Source organism: Haemaphysalis longicornis, unplaced genomic scaffold, assembly GCF_048455015.1.
Source record: "Haemaphysalis longicornis isolate Haplotype H1 unplaced genomic scaffold, Haemaphysalis longicornis Haplotype H1 scaffold_2, whole genome shotgun sequence".
In the NCBI taxonomy this organism is placed as follows: Eukaryota; Metazoa; Arthropoda; class Arachnida; order Ixodida; family Ixodidae; genus Haemaphysalis; species Haemaphysalis longicornis.
In genome coordinates this window covers 225,075,145-225,084,024 of record NW_027526295.1, presented here as the reverse complement: position 1 = coordinate 225,084,024, position 8,880 = coordinate 225,075,145, and the positions used below count along the sequence as shown (strand labels likewise).

The following is an 8,880-nucleotide window of genomic DNA, read 5'->3' as shown; positions in this document are numbered from 1 at the left end:
TGTTACCACTGGAATATCATGCAAACATATCACGTATGTTCTGCCATTAACTTTGTGGAAATCCTTGCGTCTGCTGATAATGCCCGGCCGCTCGGTTTGGTGCCATCTCCCGGCGATTTCCCCCTCTCTTCCTTATGGGCCAGCTGGCCCCGGCGCCACGGCGTACGGCAGAGCGAGAGCTTTCAAACTCCTGCCTGAGGTGAAGGCACCAGTGATCATTCTCACTCGACGGCCGCGCCACCCTGGTTGGCGGTTAACCTAACCTCATCGACCCATTTTGAACGGTACCCGAGCGCCCTCACTCGCCGGGACGCGCAATGCGCGCCCTGCGCGGGACTCGGGAGGTCCATTGGGGAGACTGCCAGAATACAAGGAGCGAACCCTCACGCGGCGGAAAATCTAGGACGCCGACTGTTCGTCACGCTGAACTGCATGTAGCGAAGACAGGGCGTTCGCCGCCGCGTCGCCGCTGGGTCGCTCTCAGTGTGGCTAATGGTATCTCCATGATCACAATTAACGGCGGCCTTCAATAAACCGACCCCCTGAAGGAGTTTCCCGCTTGTGTTGCATATCCTTCGATGATTGTGGGCGAGTCAAGGCGTTTCTTTTCCTGAAATATTCGTTTGTCACTTTGCAAAAGCGCCAGAGGTGTTTGAAGAAAAAGAACGCCCTCGGAGAGATTCGAATCCAAAAAACGAAGCCGGCATGTTACCTACCCAGAAAAGAAGTTTTTCTAGTCGAAAAAAGAAAAACGATGTAATATTGAAAAACGTTCAAATTTCGCGCTGTAGTGATGTGCTATGGACGGGAGTGGGATAATGCGGGCAGCACAAAAAATAAAAATAAAAATAAAACTGGTTATCAGTATCTTAACTGCACGCAAGCATTAAAGTGATAAAGTCAAACAGAGCTAGACTCCTCAGTCCCATCACCCAGTTGTGTTTCTTGCCGGCGGCTTAGTTCAATGGGCGCCAATCGCACAAGCGAGATTCTGGGACTTCGGATAGAAATCGCCGGAAAGTGGCTGATGAGTTGCCACTGCTTCAAGTGTTTTCTTAAATGTCTTCAAGTGTTTTCTTAAATTTGTTATAAGGGTGCGCTAATATTGGTACGATTGTTATGAGGTCAAAGCGGTCTTTTTAGTGAACCGACCTCGTCTTTTGCCTCTCTGGCCCCATTGAAACGTGGCAACAACTGGGCGGGATCAGCTTCGACCTTTTTCGCGAAACAAAGTCAGTGCGAGGGCATCGGCCAGCTTCTAAATTGATACTCACACGGACGAGGGGTTGTTGTGGCCGTTGCTGTCACCGTTGGGGCGTTCGTACCGATGGTGGGGCAAGCCGTCTTGGTGGGGCAAGCCGTACCGATGGTGGGGCAAGTCGTAGGCGTAGTCCTACTCGTAGTCGTACTCGTATTCGTACTCGTAGTCGAATCATTTTCTCCTCCGCACGAACAACGAGGCATGAAAAAAGTCAGTGTGACAAATGAGCCTGCGATAGCTGAGCCGATCATGGCAAGCAGTACGGAGAAGGTAATGAAAGCCGGGTGCCAGTACGGGCTTCTGCGGCTCGCATGAGGTGCACCGCCCGTTGTATGGGAGTTCGGCGAGGTCCCCTGGTGCGACCGCAATCGGTGCTGCGACTCCGATGACCTGCCCCTGAGGCGTGACGCCGCACCCGACGACCCTCCAGAGGATGCCATGGTCGCCTTCTTCCTCCTCTTCTTTCTGTCTGCAAACGAGCCGCACGTGGTCAACTGAACGAAATAGTGTTCAACGCCGAGCGGCGAGAGAGAGAGAGAGTAAGCGTTCATTCGAGCGAATGGTAGTGGTTGAGCCGCCACTAAGTGTGGTAGGTTGGCCTCAGCCCAGGTGCCCTTAGGCCTTGGCTGCAACCCTGGCCCAGGTTTCCCGAGAAATCGGGTCAGCGTGATGGCAGCTGGTCAGCAGGACCTACTACCACTCGGAAGATGGGTTGGTATTTTTCTTGCGATATTGCATTTCATTGGGATAATGTATGGCCTTAAATAAACCTGAAACTGAAGGCAATCATATCAAAAATCTAGAAAGGCTGTCGAGTAACGGCTCCAGGAACGCTAAATTGAAGCGGTAGATCCTCAACCCCTCTCTGCGGAGGGGTAGTAGAAGGAGAGGGTGGAGGAAAGGGGACTGATTCTGCGGCGCCACGTGCCAGCGGCGCGTTGGGCCGCTAGAACTGGCGCGCGAGGTCGAGGCAATGCGCCCTGACGTGCGGCGAAACGATCTACGTTTGTTGCTGCCGAAGCTACGAAAACGGGCGGCGCTGCCGATGCGAGTTCTCAGGAAAATTGGCACCATGTACTTTAGCCTGCAAGGACGCAGAGTGCGCCTGCCTGTGCCTGCCACAGCTCCTGCCGCCACCAGGCTGAGTACCGACCGGCAGGCTGCACACCAGCACCTGGAGCTATCCTGCACAAGCTTAGAGGCCCTCCAATTTATGGCCCAGGTGCCCCGACTTCATCCGCCGGGAGGCCTTCCGGCACCTTCTCTTCTTCCTGGACGAAAGGAGGCTGATCACGGTGGCCGTAGTGTTCCGCAGTAAAACCTGTGGCGCGGCGCGGAGTGCTGTGCAGTGTCCAACAGCCGCGCTGTACGATTTGGACCGTGCCGCGTGCGGATCAGGTGTTTCGCGCTTCGGCGCTGTCCCGCCTGTAAGTGTCGACTCCTGCTACGGCGGTAATACGGACTTTCTACCTCTCCTGTACACTCTTTTCTCTACTGTCATAATCTCTCCCACTTACAAACCCTCCCCCACACTTCGTTGTATGCAGGTGTGCCCTGTCGACTGTAAAATAATATCCGCAGTGCAGCCTACCCTTTTCATTTCCAGAGGAACCAATAAACAAAAATTGGCCGCGTATCGGCTCCTTTAGTTGCAAATGTCATCAAAAGACGATAGTCTTTGTAGACATTTAACAACGAAATGCCCCCCTTTGCTTTCCCGCTCACCTCTCATGCTGTTCCTGTACCGTCGTGCTCATCCCAAGGTAAACACACTAAAGGTTTGTGCAAGGCGATTTGAATTTACCGCGTTCCACTGCTACAGGCCGGGTTCCTCGATGCCAGCGCTGCAGTACGGCGCAGTGTTGCCATCGCTGGGCGTCAGACATCCGCTAAAAAGCAATGAGATATCCGCCAGATTCCGCTAGATTCTAAAAAATATCCGCTAAATTTCCCGCTATGGCCTATTTTATTTAAAATAACAGTGCAATTTCGTATGATAAATACCTTTATCATTCTTAAAAGCTCCCCAAAACTACGAGAGCTGAAATAATATATAAAAGAGTCTTCCAAGGAGTCTAACAGAACACTTCAGGTTTCAGTGCTGCGGTGGTCGTCATTGGTCAACCTCATCACAGAAGAGGCTAAAAGTTATAAATGTTCACACTGATGAAAAAAAAAAGAAATCACAGGTCAACGAAAAACACATTGAGGTCTTCGTTGCCGCGGTCGTCGTCTGACACCGTCTCTACAGGATCGCTGGTACTCGTTGAGGGACCAGAAAGGTGACTTGGTTGCGCATACGTTGCAGATGTCCCGATCGCAGTAACAACTGCTGCGGGAAGTTCGTAATGAAAACAACTTTTCTGGTGTCACTTCAGTCCCGCTCTTACGACGAGGATGGAGTTTGTTGTTTCGGGCTTCGGCTTGTTCCTCATCTTGGATTTTACTATGTTAAGCTGACTAAACCTCATCTCTACTTCGGCATTTGAATACGGCAGCCCGAGCATCGACATGGCAAATCCGGCCAGCTCGGCGAACGGGTTTTCGCCGCAGGCGTCCTTATAGAAGTGAACTTCACACCAGAACGACTGCGTGGACGATATTTGATTCCAGTGTAGGAAGGTGATTTTGCTCCACTGGTTTTGAATTTTTTCGATTTTCTCAGAGCCGTTTTGAAGCCTCACGGATTTGTTTGTCTGAGATAGGCGGAGCAAGTGAACAGGAGCCCTCCTGACCCCTGAAGTTAAGCGATTTCTGCATTTTAAATGCATAGCATTTTAGTAACTCACAATGTCACGCGGCGTTGGCGTGCCTTGTCGTAGTCCGCATGCGCGTCTTGTCGTAGTCCGCATGCGCGCCTTGTCGTAGTCCGCAGCCAGGAAGAAATAAAATAACAGTTTCCGGCGCCCGGTTTCGAACCCATGACGCCGCGGGCGGAACGCAAGGTGCCCGGCGCCCTACCGACCGAGCCACGAAACCGACACACATTTCGACGCACCGAACGCGCCTTATATCCTTCACTCATTTCTCGTTTGTTTCGAAAGCGCCACAAGTTGTCCCGCGCCTCCAAAAGATGGCGACACGGGTCCCGCAATCAAGAGATACGACTTGCCGGCGCACCCCCTCGGAAATGCTGTGCATTTGATCGTGCCCCTCGCGAGGGGGATGTCTTTTTGCACAGGGTTTTAGATGCGGAGCATCTGATTAACTCGCCTTGTCCCTCCGGCGTCGTCGTCGTCGTCGGCGTTGTCCGCCCCTCCCCATTCTCCTCGCCGCGCCAGCTGCGCTCTCCGCCGCTTACTCCCTCTCCTCTCCGATAGCGAACACTCTCTCGCGAGGGGCATTGGATTGGATTCGATTGGATTGGCTTTGATTGGATTGCCTTGGCTTGGATTGACTTGGCTTGGCTTGGCTTGGCTTGGCTTGGATTGGATTGGATTGAATTGAATTTGGGTTGGATTTGGGTTGGATTAAAGTGGATTGTGTTTTTTTAGAGGACACGGAAATGGTTTCTTGCAGGGCGATTTTGAATCGGCGCACTGCGTGAGGTATCCGCCAGAAATCCGCTATGTATAAAAATGGCCCGTCAAAGAATCCACCAGCCGCTAGACTAATTTTTTCCCCGTCAGAATAAAATGAAATCCGCCAGATGTAGCGGAAAATCCGCTAAATTGGCATCACTGGTACGGCGGAGACGCGCGTGAATGGAGGCGGCCGACTACAAGGTTTATAGAACCGCGTGGCCGTGCTCCACGTGCGTTCCAAGCAGAATGTGTAACCTAACTAGTGGAACCTTTCGTTGCTGTTGCCGCGTGATTTTTCATATGCCGCCAGGAGGCGGCGGTTTTCTTTAGTAGATGTAGAATATAATTTTTATTGAAAAGCCAAGCATCCATGAATTTTTAAATAAAGGAACACTGTAAATATCCCTTGTGTACTAATTCCCTGCCTTATATTTGCGTAATGTCTTGTTCTTGTTCAACAAAGTTGACAGGTATGAACATATAAACCGGGCTTAGACGTTTACATTTGGCGTTGAGTATATAAGACTATTGCGCAATATCAATTTTACGTTGGCCGGGTGGCTGAATCGAGTTACAGACAGACAGACGGACAGACAGACAGACATACAGACAGACCAAAATTTCTGGGTTTGAGTAGCCCAAGAAAGACTATCGTCTTTAAACAAGAAAAAAATTGGGCCCATCTCCCCGCGAGGGGGACTCGAGTAAATTCGTCGCATAGGGGGTGGGTGTATTGCGTTAACGTTTAGTGTTTGGGGAGTTGGTGGCAGTGAATGCGTTGTATCAGCAGCTTCTTGACGTAGTTTGAAGGAGTCAAGGATATAAGGCGCGTTCGTAGCCTCCCATTCTCTGTCGGCTTTGTGGCGCAGTGGGTAGAGCACCGTATACATTTCGTTCCGCCCGCAGGGTCGAGGGATCGAAAACAGGCGCCGGATAGTATTTTTTTTTATATAGTGTAGGGGGAGGGGTGCGGACTACGACTACGGACGTCAACGCGGGTGACATCGTGACTTACTGAAATGCTCTGCATTTAAAACATTTCCGACTCCGCGTTCACGTAACAGCGGACACCTCCCAGCCTCTCGCTGCGGCAAGCACCCTCCTTGTGCCCATGTTACAACCTTCGGTAAGTGTTTTTGTTCCGGGATAGAACGAGCAGCAAGGGGTTGCCAACAGCAGCATGCTCCTATTATGCTTCCCTCCTCGCTGGTAGGAAAAACAGCACGAGAATCTTGGACGCAGTAGACGACTAGCGCTGTGCGTCCAAGTTTCTTGCGCTGTTTTTTAAAGATGATAGTCTTTCTTGGGCTACTTAAACTGGTAAATTTTGGTCTGTCTGTATGTCTGTCTGTCTGTCACTCGATTCAGCCAGCCGACCAAAGTGAAACAAATGTTGCGCAATAGTAACTGTACTCACAGCAAAATCTAAACGTCTAATACCCCTGCTACACTGGGGTCTAAATGTCATTTGAACCAAATGTCATTTGGCTCAAATGCCAAGTTGTGCTGCTACACTGGGTTTTTAAATGCCATTTGGCTCAAATGACATTTGAGCCAAATGAGCACCGAGAAAGACATTTAAGATTTCAAATGCCATTTCCAGCACTCTCGGACGCAGCGTCTTCGATCGGCAATAAAAAATATAATACTTCCGTACGTAAAACAAACAAAATATTGTTGTTTGTGAAACTTTGTTCACTGTTTATTTACTTAAAATACGAAATCAACATATTTAATTTTCATACTCTCAAAACCAGTGGGTCAGTTGCAAAAAACACAAACAAAAACAACGCAAGACAGCCATATTTAGAGTCAAAACTGGTGTCTCTTCTAATTTGATATCATTTTACTGCCTCGGACTGCTCCTAAGTTTGATTGTTGTATTAGTGTACGAAAACGGAACGGGGCGACAACAGCGCCACTACAGCACAGCGAACAGTTGTGAAAGCTTTCAAATGCCATCGGAATTGTAGTGTAGCACGGCGGATTCTGAATGGCATTTGAAGCAACCCATTTGAGTCAAATGACATTTGGTTCAAATGACATTTGGACCCCAGTGTAGCAGGGGTATAAGTCCGGTGTTAATATTCATGCATGTCAACATTGTTTACCAAGAGCAAGGTACTACGCAAATATAAGCCCGAAAATCAATACATGAGTGATATTCGCCGTGTTCCTTTATTAAAAAAATTACGGATGCTTGCTTTTCGCGATACCAAATAAAATACTACATTAACTCCAGAAAAGGTCGCCCGCTGTTCCGCGCGCTACCTGGTGGAATCCTAAAAACTAAAACGGCAGCAGCAACGAAAGTCTCCACTAGCTAGGTTCCGCGTTCCGCTCGTGGAGGGGGGCAACGTGGTTCTATAAATGTTTAGTAGGGTACTTGAATTCATGCGCGTCTCCGTATACGGCAGCGCGTCGAGTCACCCGTCTGGGAGCAGTGCAACGCGGTAAATTTAAATTGACTTGAGCAAACCCATCGCGTGTTATCTTACAAGGAACGAGACAGGAGAGGAACAGCATGAGAGGTGAGCGGCAAACAGAAAGGATGCATTTGCTTGCCAGGGGCGCGAGTCGACTATCGTCGACATTTGCAACCAACGGAGAGATACGCGGCCAATTTTCCAGCAGTGAGTACCTAACTAGCCCAAAGTCAATCCTCCTCACCCTTTATCTACACTCTCCCCATCCACTTTCCTCCACATGTTTCCGCCGTAACTTTATTCTTCGCTTACGCCCAACTTCATTCTTTCTGTCGCTGCGCTGAGCTTTCGTTTTCTGTAATCTTCCCTTGTGCCATTGTGCCAGTAGAAGGTTGGCTACGTTATGCCGACGCCGACCCGAAACGCAAAAAATTCAGTCTGCTTATCCTTATTAGAAAACGGTTTGAAATTACGGGGTATGACTCCGTTAAGGAAAGTTCATGAAAAACCGCATTTAAAACATTTGCCACAATTCTCATGATTATGAGAAGAATGGCCCAACATTTCAAATGCGGTTTTCCATGCACTTTCCTTTCTGGATCGATCCACAAAGAAAGTGTAATTGAGGCAGTTCATGTTGATGGACATTACACCCGAGATATTGCTTTTGCGGGGGCCAGGCCTTGTTATTTGAATTTTGCATGCAATTGTATAAATTCGCAATCGTGCGGATAGCTGTACATCGACTGCTGATCCAAGATATGACGGGGCTATCGCGCATGCACGAAGAAATTTCGTGGAACTTGTTATGGTTCGAGAGAAAGTTGAAGTGCCTATTCAAGCAAAGTTTTCAATATAGGTGAAGAAAGAGGGCAGATAAAACCGTTAAATTATTCGTGCCTACGTTTTAGACAATGCAGGATCAGGAATCCACATCAATTTATACCTGAGGTTGAGCAAAACAGCGAGTTTCCCCCCCAAATTCCCAAATTTGAGGGAGAGAGAGAGAGAGAGAGAGAGAGAGAGAGAGAGAGAGAGAGAGAGAGAGAGAGAGAGAGAGAGAGAGAGAGAGAGAGAGAGAGAGAGAGAGAGAGAGAGAGAGAGAGAGAGAGAGAGAGAGAGAGAGAGAAAAGCTCTGATGAATACCGAAGAGGTTAGCCCCCACACACGGCGCAGCTTGCTACTTAAAATGGGGGTGAACATGCGTAGCGAGGCCAAAATGAAAATACAGTAATCCCTTATTAACTCGAAGGCGTAAAATCCGCTGAAAATTTCGAGATAAGCGGACTTTCGAGTTAAGCGAAATATCGAAGATTTGTGGCCAGGTCACTGAAATGGGAGCTTTCGTAATATAAGCAAGACAGTTCGCATGAAAAACGAATTTCCAATATTATTGCGGAATAAAGAACTGCATGAGGGTCGCCTGTTTCGTGTTCGCATCTGGTCCCAGAAAAACCTTCTCGAGCTGATCAATGCAACGCGTATTGTTGGTCGCCACCGCTATAGTGCTCTATCTTGTTGCGAAGCCAGCGCAGCATGTTTCTTGTTTCTGCCGGTGTAGGGGCTTCTTGAGGCTCCTCGTCGTCCGCATGGTCAAATGCGTCGCCAGCAGCTACCTCAACGATGTGGGCGGTGGGCAGCATTCGGGTAACGGGGACATCGGCCTCGT

General features: G+C 49.2%; 1 protein-coding gene across 1 annotated transcript in view; it reads left to right on the top strand.

Annotated features, from left to right (window-relative positions):
* Positions 1-1,510: 1,510 nt before the first annotated feature.
* The window catches only part of LOC144168528 (membrane metallo-endopeptidase-like 1), a 47,911-nt gene continuing 40,541 nt past the window's right edge, over positions 1,511-8,880 (top strand). Inside the window, exons 1-3 of the mRNA XM_077697493.1 lie at positions 1,511-1,531; positions 1,601-1,728; positions 2,484-2,648. Coding sequence (XP_077553619.1) covers positions 1,511-1,531; positions 1,601-1,728; positions 2,484-2,648 — 314 coding nt within the window. The remainder of the gene's footprint in view (positions 1,532-1,600; positions 1,729-2,483; positions 2,649-8,880) is intronic.